Raw genomic sequence first — 20470 nt, 5'->3', positions numbered from 1 at the left:
GAGACCCTCTGTGGCAAGATCAATGCTAAGCTCAGAACTCCAAACTGGCTGCCAACTGGCTGCCACTTTAGCACAATTGAGACAATAGAAATGATGAAGTGGGTGTCAAGGCACCTATACTCAAGAAGAGTAAAATGCGTGGCTTTTAACAATGTAGAATTAAAGTTACATTTTTTATGCTCAGTGACTCTGGATGCTCAGTGTCATATTTTAGAACACCAAGTCTCCCTGGCATAGACCACAGGAACTGATACAGAAAACTGGATACCAGGTAGTTATTTACAATGAGAAATGTCGCTGTCCATCAGACAAGACTGCCCTCAGCCTAGCAAGGATGTTCTGTGTCACAGACCAACTAAAGAGAAAGATGCCTCAGCAGAAAGTTGCTTCATGACCTGACACTAGAAGAAAGGCCACAGAGTTCATTCATTGATTCAGCAAGTACCCCCCAACTGCCTGGTAGAGAGCTGGCTAGAAGCAGATGCTCGATGAGAATACAAGAGTGAGTGAGTGAGTGAGTAAGTGAGTGAGTGAGTGCGTGAGTGAGTGAAAGAATGAATTGGGAGTAACTGTTTGCCCGGCTCGAGTGAGGCAGTGGTATGACCCAACTAGGCAAAAAAGGATATCTCACGTTGGCCCAACAAAGCATCCACCTACCTGGGTGAATTTGAGAATCGTTATCACCAGCACGTGTGATTATTTCTTTTCTAAGTTAAGGGCTGGTCATCTCTTCTTACTAACACTTCTTCTTTAGACATGTCAGTAAATCAAGGGAATGTTTTTGGACATAGTCCATCTTGCTAAACTAACTTTGCTTATCTCTGAGCTGACCTGTTTGTGTGTATCCCCCCTTGCATAGACACCTTATATAATCAGTTTTATTTATTCATAATTATCATTTGCTGATAATTTGAAAAAGAGGAACCTAAAAAAAATTCCTCCAGAGACTTTGAGCAAACTGTTATGTGAAAATAATAAAAACATGGAGAGTGAAGGTTTATAGTGGAAATACCTCCAGAACCTCAACTACCGCACAAGAGTTGATACTTGGCTTTAGTGACTTTCTTCTGTTTGCTGTTCATCTGTTTTTCTTCTACATTTCTTCCATATATTTTGTGTGGTATGAACATTTTTAATATGGATTTTCAGAGAGATAAATATGGTTTATATTTTCGTAGCTCAAAATTCCCTGTCAGGCCCCTGAAGCAACAAGTAACAGGACACTTAGCTATCCTCAGGAAGTCATTCCTGTAACCGAGACTTGTCAGAGCATCTATGCAAGTTCCCCGCCCTCTGCAAAGAGGCTTTTGTCTCCTGTGTTCTGGCCTCCAGATAGAGATGAATACTTGAACTTATTTCTCAGTAGAACTGAAAGAAAAAAATGTTTTTAAATCAAAAGCTAAGCCTTCAGTAAATAACATTTGTTTTTATTCCTCCAGGCACCCAGTACAGTTTGCACCTCACGTACAAATTCTGTTAGCTGACGTTGCTCTTCCCATCTAAGTGTCCCCATCTTGTCAGTGGCAGGTTATGTTTGGATTCACTCACTAAATCCTATCTGAGATTGATTTAAAAGTGTTGCCCCGTAAAGTGGAGTATTCTCTAGTTTCTGAATGTAAATAGGGAGGCTGGGAGGAAGTGTGATTTACACGCAGGCAAACCTACTCTCATGAGGTCTAACTGTTCACTCCCAGTAATGGTGCCAAGTCTCCATGCAGGGCCTGGGTGCCTGTTACGCTCCATGTCTAGTTTTCCAAGGGAAAATGAACAAATTGCAATCAACAGCTTATCCACAAACTTCCTTTGAAACAACAATTTCTTTTCACCAGATTCATTTTAAAAGATACTGACCAATTTGCTGAAAGGTCGGGTTACAGATATCTCTCATTCCTGTGCTCTTAATAAACTGGCTCATTAGTGGTGAGAATGTTTAAAGACAGGTTGCAAATTAAAAGATAAAACCAAAAATCAATCACATTAGGTAACAACCACCCATGTTGTTAGAGGTGCCACGGTGGGAACGTAGCCATCAAGTAATGGATCCTAAGTTAATACAGAGTAATTTGAAGACCAAAGATGTCGTGCTGTTCATCAGGCACCCAGTTTTAGACTGTCTTCAAACAAGTGCTTTGTAAATCTTTAAGAGTAATTGAGAGGTCTTCCTCATTTGAAGTAGAAAATTATAAGATCTTTTTGAGAGGATAGAAATTTTAAAAACCTTTAAATTCCAATTCCCGTTTGTAATTGAAATAGCTGAAACTTAAAGCACAAATTGATTTAAGTGACCTCCATCCGTGTAAGTTCAAATGAGTCATACATACAAAAGTATTTGCAAAATGTGTGGACTAACTTTCATATTTATTATTAATAGAGTGTGTGCAATATTCGACTTAGGTAAAATGGTGTGTTTCTGGTCTCCTAAGAGGCCTAGTGTTCATCAGTGAGGAAAAATACGAGGTCACATCTGTCTTCCAGGTTCAGACCTTTGAAAGGATAGAGCTAAGGACCCAAGAAGTTTCCCGGATGCTGGCTTCCCCAGGCCCTCAGCATCATGGACCCTGCAAAGCAAACCATTCCTGTCAGGCCTCATTCATCCAAAACTGAGCAGACATTTCTGTGCACCTGCCAAGCACACAGTACGGGGTCAGCAATACAGTGGTGACCTTAAGACTTACACAGAGGTGGTGTCTATGTAAACAACCATCGTTACTAATTTGTTGCCGCAACACCAGATTTAGGAACTGCGTTAGGCTATGTATCTCCCCCATCTCTACCCCATTTAGCAAGTAAAATGTGAGACCTGATGAAGACTTAGAACCACTCTTCCTGACTCTCCTCACCAGGTTCCTTTATCACACACAGATACAGTTTTGGACAAGTTTGTCAAGGTAGCAAACAATTTAGAAAGCTCTGGCCATTGCAACTTACTTCTGTTTCTTGCCTTCTCACTCAAAAGGATGCTTCTGGAAGTTTCCTGATGCAATGCCCCACACTGCCATTGAAAATTTGAGATTGCCTGCACTGAACAACGTCTAGGGAGTCAACTTATCTCTATTTTATTCATTTATTAGATTTATTCTCTTTTTTCTTAAATAAAAGTGATCCCTCTTGTATACTGAGAAAAGCTTAATTAAAGAAGATAGAAACTAATGAAAGCTTTTATTTTGCTGGCAGTGGCCCCTGAAGCATGTGAATATAGGCTTTTCTCTTCACTTTCCTTCTCCTTGACAGAAGGCAGCCAATCCTTTGGGTCACCATTCAGAAGGATGCCATTCTTTTTTTTCTCCTTGATTGCCTTCTCTCTGTTCCCTTCTTTACAGCATGAACAAGTACTCAGGATGGGTTTCTGAGGGTTCTCTTTGGAGACAGGGCTGATGAATGCTCTGTGACTCAGCCCGCAGGAAGCTCTTGTGGTATGAACATCTGTCGTGTTCCTCCCTCCCGAAGCCTCAATCACTTTCTCACGCACCTCTTCCCAGCTCTTCATGCAATATTGCTATGCAACCTGTCCCAGGGATCAAGGACTGAAAGTCCCTCCGGTAGTGGTGTCTCTGTCTTCGTATCGTAGAGCACATTGTTGCCACACACTGCCTACCAACCCTTTAATTCTTTTCTATAGAAGAGTTTCTCTTTGGAGGCCTAATCTTTACCCGTCACTCAAATCTGATTCGCCTGCCTTTATTATTCTGCTTTCCATGTCAAGAATAATAGCAGCCTTGGTATTTCCGTTCACAGTGGTACCACTGAAATCTGGAAATGCTTATTAACTGCTAAGGAGGCATGATTCTAGAGAAGGGCTGAATATAGTCCAAAAAGAACAAAATCTAAGCAATGGTTCTTTTAGGTAGATGGTGTTTTCGAAAATGCTTTGGAACGTTACAGTTTCAAGTCCTGTTAGGAATTGCCCTATTATTGGTTTTATTTATAAACATTCATTTGCTTATGCAGCATGATCACAATAAAATCTTTGAAACATGGCCCTAAAATTCCTTCCATATACAAACATGTTTTATGTCAGTAACTAGGACAAGACCTCTTCCCTCCAAGAGGCTATGGAGCAGAGTGGTTAATTAGACTGTAGACTCTAAAGAGTTAGACTGGCTAGGCTCAGATACCAGCTCTGCAAGTACCCTCTCAATCAATATCAGCTACAATTCTTATTACCATTATGATTATGTGGATTCCAAAAGATACATCTCTCTATGGCACACAGGCAGTACAGGCTTTAACCCAAGTGTAGTGGATACTTGCAGTTTGCATAAAAGCTAATACATTCTACACATGTTCATGCTTCTTTCCAGAAGGATGTATCAAAGAGAAACACGTATGTTTTCACCAACATCTTTCATCCTTCTCCACAGTACAAAGATGATCATCACTGGTCGTAAACTTTTAAACAAAAAATAAGCATGGCTTAGAAAGGCAATAAGCTATATCCTTAACTGGGAGAAGCATATTTCCCTTCCAATTTTGCAGTCTTGCAGAACCGGGCAGCTCTGCTAGCAGCAAAGGACATTCTTTTGGCTTGTGTCTGAAAGCTTCCCTCATGCATACTTAAAGTTGGATTGCATGTAAGTGAAAACAGCTTAATTCCAAAGGCCAGACAGGTTCCATCCCAACAGGCTTAGTCCAAACCAGTTTGTAAGGTAAGAATTGCACAAGGATGTTTTAGAGAGTAGCTTTGGAAGGCGAAGAAACCACTGGAGAACAAAATGGGGCTGAGGTACTGTTTTCTGGAAAAGAGAACAATCATGGCGGAGGAGCAGAGGGGAAGTAAAGGGAATGATGTGTGCTCTTGGCCTGCTTCTGTGACCTCTCTTTGTTGGGTGGGACTGATTAGACACTGTCTTCTCCTTGGCTAGAGGGTAACTAGATGCCTGAAAGAGGCCAGTGGTGATCTGCACACAGGAGGTAGCAGACAGAGTGGGGCTGAACTGAAAGGAATTCCTCCGGGTCACTTCTGAGATTACTTATACACAGTGTAGTCCCAGGAAATGCAGGTAGTCTCCCAAGCACTGCATATCAGCTTAGGGAAAGGACCACAGAGTAAACACTTGATGGGTATACAATGATTTTAAACAACTGTGGGTTTCTTTTAAAGATTTTATTGGGGAAGGAGAACAGGACTTTATTGGGAAATAGTGTATATTTCCAGGACTTTTTTTTTCCAAGTCAAGTTGTTGTCCTTTCTATCTTAGTTGTAGAGGGCGCAGCTCAGCTCCAGGTCCAGTTGCCGTTACTAGTTGCAGGGGGCGCAGCCCACCATCCCTTGCGGGAGTTGTTGAACTGGCAACCTTGTGGTTGAGTGGTTGAGAGGACACACTCCAACCAGCTGAGCCATCCGGGAGCTCAGTGGCAGCTCAGCTCAAGGTGCCGTGTTCAATTTTAGTTGCAGGGGGTGCTGCGCACCATCCCTTGTGGGAGTCGAGGAATTGAACCGGCAACCTTGTGGTTGAGAGCCCACTGGCCCATGTGGGAATCGAACTGGCAGCCTTCGGAGTTAGGAGCATGGAGCTCTAACCACCTGAGCCACCGGGCCGGCCCTGTTGTTCTTTTTTAAAGTGGTAGAACAGTATCATGCTTATGTTCTTTAAAAAATAGATACCCAGTAAAATATTTATGCGCAAGCAATAAACTGTATATACTACACTAGTGACTGGTCGTGCCCACGGCTTTAAGTACTTGCAGGTGACCCCCACCCTGGCCCACACCCAAAGGCTCGCTACTCACACAGGGGAAAGCAAAAAGGATATTAAGATTTTTCATCAATAATTTATTAACAAATTTCCAAAACAAATTTCCTAGCAACACAATCAGACCAATCTTATTCTGCTTCTATTTTACAAATAGAAAGATTTTTTTCCTAAGTTTTCTTAACATTTAGAACATTTATATCACTTGGAAGAACCTTTTGGTTTTGAGTTTGTGTGCCAATGTTTTTATAGATAAAAATATGTCGTGGTTTTATTTTTAACAAAACACATGATTATGATTTAAGTCATCACATGGCATATGTGGTATGAGAGCAACCAGTTACTTTTAAAAGACTTTTAAAGATTTTTTTAATCTTTATTTGGGATTAACACATAAATGTATCTAAATGCTTAGGAGTGTGTACATGTTTGTGTATCAGAAATAATTTATTTGAAAGCTCCCAAGGGTGGTCCTGCAGATTTTTATTTTTAAATGCTTTGCTTGAATTAATTTTAACACATATAGCTTTTGTTTAATAAAAAAGAAAATTTCTAAAAATATTATGACAAATTTATATCTCAAAGCCACTATTTTCATTTATTTCCTTGTTTAGACGTCTTAAAATTCCAGGTAGGGGAAAAGGAAAGAAGCACTCAGAATTCTTGATTCATTTTGCTTTTAGTTTACTTTGTTTTTAAATGTGCTTCTTTATTCATTTAGTTGTGACTTGAGACATAGTTAAGAGTGGTGTGGAAATGCATGAACTTGATCGTAGAAAAGATAAATTAAGAAAAACCACAGTAACGAGTATAAAGGTATATAAAAATTTACAACAGAAAAAAAAGAGACTATAATAATGACTAATTGAGGTAGGATGAACTCATATTGGGACAAAGAATCTAAAAACTATGAATATGAAAAATGAAAAGATTAGAATTTTGAAATACTAAGTTCCTTGTATTTCTTAGGAAGAAAATGGCTATTGATTAAATATATATTTATTAAGACATTAAATAATACCTCCTACGTTATTCTTTATTCTTTTGTTTTTAAATATTTCATCATTATTTTAATTGAATAAGTGAATAAGATGATTATTAACCAAAAAAGAGATACTGGTTAAAGGGTTGTGACTGACACTACAGACAGGCTATTTTAGAATTTATATGCAGCCTGTCATTTAGTGTTTGGTTTATACCAATTTTCTTATAATTCAAACTGACAAGACCTATTGGAGTCCAGTCCATATTTCATATGTTGTAGTAATACACCTAGAAATTTAGGTGTATTCAACATTCCATGAAACTAATTATCTAGAGAAAGCCACTAATATTTGCACAGTTAATATTGACATACTTTCTTATTTCAGTCTGAAAGGGGAATTTTAGGGAATGATATGAGTGAAATGTAAACATCAACATGTGGATTATGTGTTTGAGAGGAAATGTTATTCATGGATAGCGCAGAAAGGGTAGCCTAGTTTTAGGTTATCAGAAGAGCACACACCTGTGAGCCAATTTAGACGAAATAGGGTAATCAGCAAGTAGCTGCTCACCAGAGCAAGCCAGGGGAAGGGAAAAGACTACTCCAGTGTAAGAAAGGATTTGTCATTGTGTGGGAACCACTGAAATTTATTACCTGAGAACACCATTTAACATCATTATTTAAGTCATCGCTTTTGACACTACTTCTAAAAAGGTGTATTTTATTGTAGCTCCAATGCCTATTCTCTCTTCTTTTACTGTCACTAAATTAAAATTCCAGTGGACTGGTGAACATTTCCCACCCTGTAATTCTGAGTATGGAGGGTACTTCACATGAGAGCTATCCTTAGAAAATGCTGTTTTAACTTTAGGTTAAATAAAGCATTCCAACGTTTTCCCCATCATAGAATAATTCTCAGTGTTTGCTTCTAATTCCTGAGTTGATTTTTTATTGTTCCTTTAAAATGATAAATTGTGGGGGGAGGAATTTTTCGCTATTCAGAACAATGAGCAAATCACATCTCATGCACCGAGCCATTTCAACTTTGGTTTTCTTTTTCTGCAGCCGAAACCAAAAATTATTCATAAAAATTCCATGAGTTTAACATCAGTAGCCTCAGGGGAGAGCAAATGCACCTATCAAAAAAGTATTGTTAAGGATTATTAATGCAGAAGCCAGCTGTTTTCTGTGTCACCGTTATCGCTTTTGTGACACATGAGGCAGATTCAGTCCGTAAAGTATGGTGGCATATTTTACCTTCTACATTTCACTCCCACAAAAATGAAAAGCTACTAAATGTAAAATTATAGACGTAAGTGTTAAGGAAGCATCATATTGAAAAAACACATAAAGTTTTGTAATGAAAACTTACTCAAAAACTACTGAAGAGACATCTAATGCTCTGAATGCTGAATAACTGGCTTCATAATACTTATTCAAGATTATCAAGATTAGCAGCAATTATAATAATTATAGATCAAAAATTTAGGGCCATTTTTATTTATGAGCAGGAGCTTTAAAATAAATGCATAAATCCATCTTTTTCCACTTTCATATTCCACCTTCAGTGATCTTCAGTTCCAATGGAATAAACTGGATGCCAAAGAACTTGACCAAGCCCAAGCCAGGCCAGTGCCTAAAGCAAGGACTCCTAGGCTCTCTGCAGCTCCATAGCCCATAGGGTCACTGTCCCTTCCCTCTCTGTACGTGCACCAATCAGCGTGTACGCCACACCACACACAGTTACTCCTCCCGCTCCCAGGACCAGTCACTTCAGGTGGTTAGAGGACTGATGTCCACAAACAAGGTCCCTAGTCTGTTCGGGTCACTCTGAAATTGGAAGTATAGTGGGTTGACTTGGGCTGGAATCTCAGCTTCAAAGTCCCTTAGTCTCCTAAGCCTTCATCATCCTGAGATGGAAACGTACACAGCTGCAGTGGTGAATAAATGAGACCCTGCGCATAAAGCCCACCTGGCCGAGGGCTTATTGACGATATGCTTTATTTGTCCACCATCCTTGTCATCCCCCTTACTTTCCAGCCAAGAGCCCTCAGCTCCTTTGCTGAAAAAGCAACAGTCTTGCACAAGGGACAGCAAGTCCTGCTGGGTTTCATTCAAAATCTCCTTCCAAAGGCAGCCCCGATCTTCCCCAGTCGGACTCAAATGGGAGCCCATCCATGACCCACCAGGTCCTGAGCCAGCCTGGCCCTGGCCCACCAGGGAAGCCTTGGGTGTGCCAGCTGTGTGACGCCAGCTGGGGGGCCTATCACCCTGCCCAGCACAGCTCTGACCTTCCTCACAGTGCCACTCAGACGGAATCAGGCCCTGGAGCCACACGGCCACTGTGCTTGGGATTCCAGACATCACTGCCTGGACATTTCCACTGCTGTTCTCCAGTAGCCATTTGGATGCCCAGGGAGCCATCCTCAGAATAGGTTATTTTAACATTTGTTAATATATCTGGAGAAAAATATTTAAATGTTTTCCCTGTCAATCAATACAAAGCATGATCTCTTTATTTACTGTTTTTTACTATTCACTTTTTTTTTTAAATTTATTGGGGTGACAATTGTTATTAAAATTACATAGATTTCAGGTGTGCAATTCTATATCACATCATCTATAAATTACATTGTGTGTTCACCACCCAGAGTCAGTTCTCCTTCCATCACCGTATATTTGATCCCCCTTACCCTCATCTCCCACCCCCCAACCCCCTTACCCTCTGGTAACCGCTAAATTACATTCCCCAGATTAATTTTCAAACCCCGTGGCCATCCTGTGGTCACCGACTATTCACTTTTAACATACTCCTGTTTCTTTTGCTCAGTAGAGTAGATTCTTCCACTCTGGACACTGACATCTGTCAGCATCCCGCAGGAGAGCTCGGCGCTCCCTCTGACTTGAACTTTGGCTAGCTGGGCTCACTTTCCAACCACTGGGCCCTCCCAGTTCCCTCTAACTTCCTTCCTCCCTCCTCTCGCTCCCTTCCTGCTGTGGACTCACCTCTAAAACCTGAGCCCATACCTGTAAAAACCTCCTCTGCAGTTCATGCATCTCCCGCAGGGTCTGCTCAGACTACGAAACTCTTCTTCCTCTGACTTGCCCAAACTTTCAGTCCAAAAGATTTCTTCCTAGTTGTGTTTTTAATATCTGTCTTCTTCTACTCATGAAATCTGAACCCATGGTTTTTATAAAAATATCTCTTCTTTTTTTTTTTTCACAAGATGGGTCCATGTGTGTCCCCTTTCCCTCTTAGGTGGCATTGAGTCGCACCTACTGGATGTTCCATCTGGAGAACCTGCCATCCCCACCTTCCACCCCCATTCCTACCTGTCAGTCATATCCACTCTTTAAGGCCCATTGCACAGGGCCAATCTCAATAATTCTTTTCCCGCTGCCTCTTCACCAGTGAAATACAATTTCTTCCTGATTTTAACTACCATAGACATACTCATACATCACTTACTGACAGTGGCCCTCAAACAGTTTTGCTTGTGTATCCCCAAAAGAAGTTTGACAAAATTATGTACCACTTCTGAACATAATTTTAGGTTGCTACCTAAAATTTTTGTCATATGTTTGCATACATTTATTTGTCAATAGGAGATATGTAATATTAAATTAAATATTTTCTAAGATACAATGAATACTGATTAATTAGGATAACTATTTTATGGTATGTTATAAATGTATTTTAACTACCTTACATATGAAATAATACCAAACCTGAAGGAAAACAAATGAAACTTGCATACATGGGTTTCATCCAATATTTGGCGGTCTTGCTGGTTCCATGGAAGAATAAGCACTTTGGGTGATCTGAATTCAGAGCATCCCAACCTGAGCCAAAACACCCTATTTCTAACACCAGGTTTTACCCTTAACAGAAATAAGTGTGTTTCAGACAGGAAACATACTTTGTTTTAGACCTGTAGGTTTTTTCATCTCAGCACTGCCGCATCGTAACATTGGAGATGGGTGAGAGTTTTTTCAAGTGTGAGAAAGACCATCACGCATGGGGGCTCTTCGGGGAGATCAGTTTGGGTAGAGTCCATATAGAAGTTAAGTATCTGGAAATTAATACTTTTAAGACTACTCATACCCCTTGGAAAGTCTCCATGTGTCTCCAGAGGTGTGCACATCTCAGTTTGCAGTTTGTAAGTCTTAGGACACTTACCTTTTTACTGCACTTTACATGAGAGTGTAGTGATATGTCCTTGCCTTATCTCTACCTTATACAACTACAAGCTTCTTAAAAGTAGGGGCTCTATTTCTATTACTCAACCTTTGCATCCCTTACCATACCTCACAGAATGTCTGGCACAGAGCAGGTAAGCGCTTACCTATGGATATGGGCTGCACACTCAAATTCCTGCCAGGGCCATGAGCAAAGCAAGCTAGCTATGAGACCAGAAGGCGTAGAAACCGTGTGGCCTGGACGGGCAGATCCACATTCCCATTCCGCTAAGGATGACATGCATCTAAAACACACGGGCACCACAACATCAAATGTTATGAAGAAATGGGAGCCACGACTCGGGTCTTGGAAAACTTGCCTGAGGAAGTGACATTTAGTCTGCCCAGCTGAACCAGCAGGACATGTGGGCTTGAATTGAAACACGAGTGGGAGGAGGGCTTCTGGCAGAGGATCCATAAGGAGGTCTCGAGGAATTGGCCAGGAGCAGTGGCACCTGGGACAGTAACAGCCAAGACTGCAGACCCCAGTCCAGGCACAGGGTGTGTTTGCCTTATTAAAGAATGTGGGTTTTACTCTAGGGGCAATGGAGACTCCTTGGGAAACTTTTAAATGAGAAAATGACATTTTTCAGAGATGAGCTCTGGCAAGTTGTGAAGCTACTCTGGAAATTTGGGGAAAGGCCATGCAGCTGAGGCTAAAGCACTGGGCATGGAAATGGAGGGAGTGAAACAGGACATACTGTGTTCAGGAAATGTGGAGAGGCTGGAGTGGGCAGAGGAGGGGACTGGCTGGGCTCCTGAAGTTGGATTTTATTCTGTAGCAGTGGGACCTTGAGAGCTTTAAAGGAGGAAACTGACCTGATACAAAAAAAAAACTTAAAGAGGTTGTTTTCCGTGGTTAACATGGGTTTTCTTCTATTTTATTCTTGCCGGGAATGTGATGACTGTAGCACAGGCCATCAAGTAGAACGCTTCTGACACTCAAATGGAGACAGTGTGATGCACTGGGGTCAGACCTCAGAAGTCAGCTTCAAATCCACCAGCCCTGTAACCTGGGACACCTTACCTCAATGTCCTTTTAGTAAAATGGGGAAACACAATAGCACCCATTACACAGGATTGAAGTTTTTAAATTCAAAGAGTTAATACATGTAAAATACTTCAAAGGGGACCTAGGAAATATTAAGTGCACAAAAGGAGTTAGGTATTATTCTACTTATGATTGAATACCAGTTCGTATTACACTATCTTCTCTTTAAAAAACTCTAATATGCTACTGTGAGCTTAAAGGACCTTGACTTCTCCGTAGCTCTAGTTAACACAGAAAACATACTGCATAGAAATTAGAATGTGAAAAGAAGGGGTACAAGTCATCTATCAAGGTTTGAAATTATAATTTTTAATATGTCTCACTTCCCATGAACTAGAGAACTTATCTTACACAATAGAGTCCATCTTTGAATGTCTTTCACTTACGCTTTTCATGGCTTTTAAATTTTTTTATTGTGCTCTAGTTCTTCCTGCTTGTTGTTGTTGTTCCTTGAGGGCTTGGTGGTGGTAAGAATGGCCCCTCTGCGCATTTCCTCCTCAGCAGAGGTCTGTGTGTGCCAACTATTGTGAGGGAAATAATGTATTACTGGTCTGATATGATTGAAATTTTGAGAGCTTACCTTTCAAACACTTTAGTCCCACAAGGGGACAACTGCTGAGAAGAACCTTCTTGCCTATTGTGCAAACATCTGTAAATGCCCGGGCACAGCAATTGTGGCTCCCTCTCAGCCAGGAACTGGAGAAATCAAATCCTGGGGCTGTCGATTGCAGCTGTTCAGACCTGGAGGGAGGGAGGTCTTTCAGAGTCCTTTGCCCGCTGTTTTAGATTCCTTGTCTTGAGAGTTTAGTTGTTTGCCTGTTTTCTGTGAGCGATCCCCAGTGACCTCTCTGTCGATTATTCTCCTCATGGTAAGGGTGCTGGCCATACCAGCTTTTGGGAAACGGACAGATAAGGCAGAGGAATACTGGCCCTCTCGTGGTCTTCCTCACCAAATTTCAGCCCCGTGAGGGCGTGGCTGCTGGCAGTACCCACCCTGTGGACCAGGCACGCATCTGTGGATCGTAAGGTTGGCTCACAATGTCCACAGTCACTCAGACCCCACTAGGAGCTGCTAAAATCAAATGGAGTAGCCTTGGTGTCAGTTAAATCTGCCCACCCCAATTGGCAGTGTGCTTTTTGATACTGTTGGGAGACCTGGATCTCTGAGTCATAATTTATTCACATCTCAGGAAATAATCTGAAACATGTCAAAAAGAAAAAAAAGTTGGGATTGACAATTTTTGCATTAAAATCCCTTAAATTTGAGTGTCTTCCTTTTTCCATTTCTCACTCTTCAAAATAAAAAAGCAAGATTTGAATGAAAATTCACAAAAATATCTTGAATCATCATCCAAGAATCTCCAGTGCCCGCCCCTGAGCAGTTTTATTGTTGAACTTCCACGGTGACCAGGTCAGGGAGAGGGCCATGTGGTGTGGCAGAAGGGGGCCACTTTCACATGTTGACCACGCACAGTGCCCCACAAGTGAAGGAGAGAAGAAACAGGGAAGAGAAAGCAAAAATGTCCTAGGGGAAATGGGGACCCTCTCCTAGCATGTTTTTTTTTCCTTTCTGGGATCAACTTAAAATAGGCTTTTTCAGATTTTAACCCCAAATTGTTTTAGTTCTTCTAGATACCTGTGCCTAATTTTAGCATTGAAAAGAACGTCATCTAATTCATTTTTCTGTCCTAATCTGTTTTTTATTCTTTAGTCCAGGTCAGTGGGTAAGAATATCATCAAGACTAAGATATACATTATCACCCAAGTGAACCACTAGTGCTTATAAACACTCTTTATTTTACAGATAACCCAAATTTATGTAGATGTTAAAAATATCTGTGTCACCTTAACTGACACTCAGCCCAATGGTGAAGTGGTACAGCCATGTTCCTAGATGACATTTTATGACTGGTTTCTTCTAAATCAGAAAGAAGTGGGATTCCTGGATTCAAAGAGCTTGTGTACAGGATTAGACTCATCAGTAGATTCAAAATAAACAAATCTCTGGTGTTCCACAATTACACTTTATACCAGACCCCCTGGTGGTTAGGTCTGAAGGTGGAGTCAAATGCCCTTGATGCTGTAGGTCTGTGGTTCTCCACCAGGAGAGATTTGAAAACACACTCAGACCCAACCCCCATCCCAACCAATTAAATCAGTCTTTTGGGTAAGAACATCACAATTTTTTAAAAGCTCCACAGTCATTGTAGTATGCAGCCAGGTTGAGAACCACTACCCTCAATAGAGAGCAGTTACTGGGACACTAGGATGGCACTCCGGTGATTTACGGAAATGGATGGAGTTAAGTTGGGAGGCAAAACCTTGATGCAGGGAAACTCAGATCTTGCAAAAGACACCTCCCCTCAATGAATTGGAAAGGAGTAAAGGCAATGTGCTTTCAAACTACAGATAATCTCCAAAATATAGCTCAAGAAAGGGAACCATACAAATATTTCATATATATTAATATTATTTAATATTTATATATATATATTAATTATAACATTTTAATAAGTAATACAGGTTACATGTATGCATATAGACTTATTCATTCATTTATTCATTGAGCTCATGCTCTGTGCCAGATGTGCCATAAGGAAAGTGCAGTAACCACAACAGCCACGTTCCTCTCCAGGGAGAACTTGAAGTAATCACGAGGGGGTCTAAACCTAAGAAAGGGCAAGTGAGTTTCACTTTGCAACTTGCCCCTCACCTAGAAGGTCTCTGGGAAGATTCCTCTTGGGCACTGAGGGGAGAGGTAGCTTTATTTTCCTGCCAGTACACACCATGATTCTGGAACATCTGATGCATTCACTACAGTCATTGTCATCAGAATTATTTCTGGAACTTTCAGAGTGGCACAAGCCCATGTATCTAGAGAAGGAGATAGAATGTACCTGGGCCATGCTTTTGTTTCATGGGTCACATTGGGAAGACAATCTGTTTGCACAAAGATGGACTCAGGGTATTTTTTTTTCTTGTGAATAACTAACAAGCTGTTAAGTACACAATGGATGTACCTCTCTGCAAACTAGAAATGTCATGATTGATGGGATCCGATGTTTACTTGTCTCCTCTGTAACCTCAGATTTAAGTCACTGAAATCTTCAGCCTACACATCAGAGAATGGCATGCACAGGTCATGAGACGGGCCGAAATGGCAGGTGCAAGTTCCTGGCAAGTGGAGTACAAGGTCCCATTAGGGGACTAGACACAGATATATCAGGAAGTGTAGTCAGTTTTCACAGGGAGGGTAAGAATGTAGCCAGAAGTAGCCAGGAGGAATGGTAGAAGTTTGAGTCGTGGAGAGAAAGGCAGGAGGCTTTGACAGTGAGGAAGAAGAAAATTATACAAAAGAGAGGTGACTGAAGGGGCCCCTTGGGTCTGCTACCATTGCTCAGTCTCCAGGCCTCAGCCAAGGAATAACCATTAATAAATATCTTTAAATGCTCCTTGTTTTTGTTCTAATGTTTTGTTCTTTATAAAATTCCTAAGTGTGCATTAATTTCACGCATTCTCAAAATAACCCTGAGAAGTGTTATTGAAATCAATATGTAAGTAAAAAAAGATGAAGACACTGAAGCTCACAGTGGTTAAGTAAGTTGCCCAAAATCACACAACTAGTTAAAAGACAGAGGCAAATCTCACATTCAAATATTCGAGCTCCAAATCCAGTAATATATAATGTCAACATATTACAGTAGAACTTGGTCCTGGTCCCAGCATGGACCTGAACATTTGTCTGCTTTCACATATAGAATGTGCCTCACCATGCCTTTGCAGTTTTATTTTTCTCATTTCCTTGCTTATAAAGAATTATTCTGTTACATTTACACCCTCAAATACGCGTGAGCATCACATAGAGTTTTGAGGTGTTTAAAAATCGGGATTCAAAGAAATTTTAAATTTCAACTTTCTATACCTGTAATGTCTGTAGCACTGGCATTTGTAATGCCTAGTTTCCCACTTTTTTATCCCATTCCATTAGAAAGTGTTTTTTAATACTCATATTTCCCAAGAGCGAGGAAGGAGATACTGATCACGTTCAGTGACAGGAAGTACAACTACTTAAAACTCTTAACTTCTCTCTCACTTTAGGAAGTCAGAAAAAAATGGATGAATTTGACAGATGGCACAGAATAAGAAAAATATTAGAAACAAAAAAAGGGCCATTTTTCCTAGAGAGGCTCATTTCATTCTATATACCATTTCCCTGGGATATCTGCCAATTGTTAGCAGGAAGAGTAATGTTATCCATTTTTTAAAATTTCACTCTTGAGTATTATGGAGATAAATAGCTAAATGATGGAGAAATAACTTTCTTTCATGGCAGTAGTTTAAGAGGGGTAAAAAGAACTCTAATGCAGATATGTTTGATGACATGAGAAAATTGAGCCATAAATGAAAAATTCAGTATTTCTATAGGTGCTCTTTTAGGAAGAGTACCTTTCTGCATCAACACTAGAAAGGAGAGCTATGTCCATCTATAAAAGTGAGAGAACTGCATGTGGGTATTAGTAGATTTATGTGCAAACCCGGGAATTTTCCAGTTGCAAACTTACAAAGTCTCTGATCTGTTTTGCTGCAGGACCAATGCAAGAGACCATCTATGACTTCTGGAGGATGGTGTGGCACGAAAACACCGCAAGCATAATAATGGTGACCAACCTTGTGGAAGTGGGGAGGGTAAGTCGGCTGTTCCCCTACATGTCCATTTGTTCCTCGCTTATTGGTAATATGAAGTAAGGCAAGAGCAAGCTTTTGAAGTAGTATTTTGTGTACTCCAGAAAACATTAACTACTACAGCTTCTCCTACCGTTTGCTGCATTTACTTATAAATTATCGGTAAACATAGTCAGAATTGCTTTCATCTGTTGCAATAGCAACAGACAGGAAAGGCACTCAAGATTTAAAAGCAGTTGTTATCTGGCTATATTGAGCACACAAAAATACCTCTAAGCATGAATGCTAGTTGTTGGGTGTCAAAACTCAATGGGTGCCACATTAGACATGACTATATTCCCTAACTCGGGAAAATTGACTCTAAAAACTGTGTGCAGCATTGGATTCAATGCTTAGGTTAGAATTCCAGCATTTCCTCGCGCTCAGATTTTACTTTCCTGTGCCTCCATTTCCTAATCTGCAAAATGGAGATCAGAATCTATCCCTGGAGTGTTGGATTGCTTTATCTGTCTTAACTGTTGATAAGTGCTATTTTTATTTTACCAGGAATCTCTTAAGTAGTTATAATCTTGGTAGTGGTGTGCTGGTATGCTGTGGGATTATTTCCAAAGTGATGTTGAAAATGAGAAAATACACAGGGGACAATTGTTTTGTTTTATGGTATGGTCAATTCCACGATGCTGCCCAACTCAGTAACCCGTTACTTCTTCCAGAACTTGACATTATGAGATTTACCTTCAGCAAAGGCAGCCCAGAGGTCAGCCTAGAATTGAAGTATTGGGGCAGAAACCATAAAGGGGGTGTTTCATCCGATTCTTGGCCAGCCTTATAAAAGAAGGAAATGCTGCCGCTCACCACAACATGAAGGAACCTGGAGGACATTACACTAAGTGAAAGAAGCCAATCATAGAAAGACAAATGCTGCCTGATTCCACTTATATGAGTTATCTAAAACAGTCAAATTCACAGAAGCAGAGAACACAGTAGTGCTTTCCAAGGGATTGGAGGAAGGGGAAAGGGAGAGTTGATGTTTAATGAGTAAAAGTTTCAGTCATGCTACATGATTTTTAGAGATTTGCTGTACAAATAGTGCTTATAGTTAACAGTACTGTATTGTGCACTTAATTTGTTAAGAGGATAAATCTCATGTTAAGTGATCTTACCACAAAATACATAAGTAAACAAACAAACCTATGAAACGACAGGGACACAGGAAACTTTGTGAGGTGTTGAATATGAGGTGTGACAATTAAGTTCGCAAACTCATCCTAGAAAAAGTGCTACGCACCTCATTGCTGAGTATCACTATGGTCACCTTCGAAGTCCTCCCCTTGGGAAGCTATGCACCAATGCCAACGCCTAGTCCACCCTTCAAAGCAATTTTGAAACTCTTTCTGTAATGGCCATCAGAGCTGTCATTGTATTACCCTTGATGTCCTGAATGTCATCAAAATGTCTTCCTTTCAATATTTTCTTGAGGGAAGTCATTGGGGACGAGATCAGGTGAGTAAGGAGGGTGTTCCAATACAGTTATTTGTTTACTGGATAAAAACTCCCTTACAGACAGTGCTGTGTGAGCTGGTGCATTGTCATGATGCAAGAGCCATGAATTGTTGGCAAAAAGTTTAGGTCATCTAACTTTTTCATGCAACCTTTTCTGCTTTTCCAAAAAGTAAACTTGGTTAACTGTTTGTCCAGTTGGTACAAATTCATAATGAAGAATCCCTCTGATATCAAAATAGGTTAGCAACATCGTTGCAACAAGTTCACAAACTTAATAGTCAGACGTCGTATTATGTTGATTATGGTGATGGTATCAGGTTGTGTGCATATGTCAAAACTCATCAAATTGTACACATTACACATGCAGTTCCTTGTATATCAATTATACTTCAATAACACTGGTGTTTTTTTTTTTTACAAAAACATTTTCAGAAGGTATCAGGAAGCACACACTAGGAAGAAGAGAGACATTAACAAGTTAGAGTTATTTAAATTCTAGCAAAAATGGCAAACTAAATAACCTGAAAACCCTCCTCCTACAAAAATCTACAAATTCTAGATAAAATATAAATATGCATTTTAATGTTTGTGTATATCACCTGTATATGTAAATATATATGTTAAAAATGTTTAGCTTAGCTCTCAAAAAACTAAAGTACTAGACAACAGAAAAAAGTGAAAACAAGTAATCAGAGAGAGAATAGACACTGCAGCTGCCCTTCAGAGGCCAGCCAGAGTGATGTGTGTCAGTCTTGGTGGGGAGTAAGGAGGGTCTTCAGTCTTCATGATCTTGGATCTTGAATTTTAAAGCCCACCAAGAACAGAAGACAACATCTTGGACCTGTGACGTGCTAGGAATTTGAATTGAGAGTGTCACATAAAACCTAAACCCCCGAAGGGTAGATACTCAGAGAAAGAGCAGATGGGGTAGGGGAGAGGGTGCAGAAAAGGACTGTCAGCCAGGAACCAGAACAGGGAACTATGTAACAAGAAAGCAAACTGATCTTCACTTAGGATCTGAGTGAGAAAGCACTTCCACTTACTTACTCATGGGTCAAAGTAAAACACTCTCATGTAAATCAGAACATATTTAGAACTCTGAATCATAAAGTTAGTAAACTTGTAGGATGCAAATAAAGTGGTACCTAAAAGAATATATATATGTGTGTGTATACATATACGTATACGTATAATATAAGTTATTAAGAAAGAAGACTAAGCATCTAATTCAAGAAGATACACGAAGAATAGAAAAGAGGAAATAATAAATAAAACATAAAATTATTTAAAAATAGCAAAGAAATAATAAAAATCAACATAATCAAAAAAGTTTTGTGATAAGACTAATGAAATAGACAAACATCTGACAATCAGAAGTAAGAGAAAGAAAACCAAAAAGAATAAAGATTTTTATCAAAATAGATAATATGGATAACTAACACTAAATTTGAAAATGTAGATAAATTAGGTAATTTTCTCAATAAATGATTTTCCAAAGCTGACTCATGAAGAAACAGAAGTTCTGAATAGACAGTAATTATTTTTTTCCCGTTGCAATATATATATATTTTGTTGTTGTTGTTGTTTTTAATTTATTGGGGTGACAGTTGTTAGTAAAATTACATAGATTTCAGATGTACAATTCTGTATTACATCATCTATAAATCCCATTGTGTGTTCACCACCCGGAGTCAGTTCTCCTTCCATCACCATATATTTGATCCCCCTTACCCTCATCTCCCACCCCCCACCCCCTTACCCTCTGGTAACCACTAAACTATTGTCTGTGTCTATGAGTTTTTGTTTCTCATTTGTTTGTCTTGTTCTTTTGTTGTTTTTGGTTTATATACCACATATCAGTGTAATCATATAGTTCTCTGCTTTCTCTGTCTGACTTATTTCACTTAGCATTACACTCTCAAGATCCATCCATGTTGTCACAAATGTTCCTATATCATCTTTTCTTACCGCCGAATAGTATTCCATTGTGTATATATACCACAACTTCTTTATCCATTCATCTGTCGAAGGATATTTTGGTTGTTTCCATGTCTTGGCCACGGTAAACAAAGCTGCAGTGAACATTGGAGCACACGTGTCTTTATGTATAAATGTTTTCAGATTTTTTGGGTAGATACCCAGGAGAGGGATTGCTGGGTCATATGGTAATTCTATTCGTAATTTTTTCAGGAACCTCCATACTGCCTTCCATAATGGCTGCACCAGTCTGCATTCCCACCAACAGTGGTTGAGGGTTCCTTTTTCTCCACAGCCTCTCCAACACTTGTTACTATGTGTCTTGTTGATGATAGACAT

At 39.9% G+C, this 20470-nt stretch overlaps 1 protein-coding gene across 11 annotated transcripts in view; it reads left to right on the top strand.

The window, feature by feature from the left end:
• PTPRM (protein tyrosine phosphatase receptor type M) overlaps positions 1 to 20470 on the top strand; it is a 799491-nt gene that overhangs the window by 720039 nt on the left and 58982 nt on the right. For all 11 annotated transcript variants that reach the window (XM_033087233.1, XM_033087234.1, XM_033087225.1 and 8 more), the window contains one exon: positions 16557 to 16654. In XM_033087233.1, the coding sequence (XP_032943124.1) occupies positions 16557 to 16654 (98 nt within the window). The remainder of the gene's footprint in view (positions 1 to 16556; positions 16655 to 20470) is intronic.

This window comes from Rhinolophus ferrumequinum, chromosome 19 (assembly GCF_004115265.2).
Source record: "Rhinolophus ferrumequinum isolate MPI-CBG mRhiFer1 chromosome 19, mRhiFer1_v1.p, whole genome shotgun sequence".
Lineage (NCBI taxonomy): Eukaryota > Metazoa > Chordata > Mammalia > Chiroptera > Rhinolophidae > Rhinolophus > Rhinolophus ferrumequinum.
This window is presented reverse-complemented; position numbering and strand designations above follow the sequence as displayed.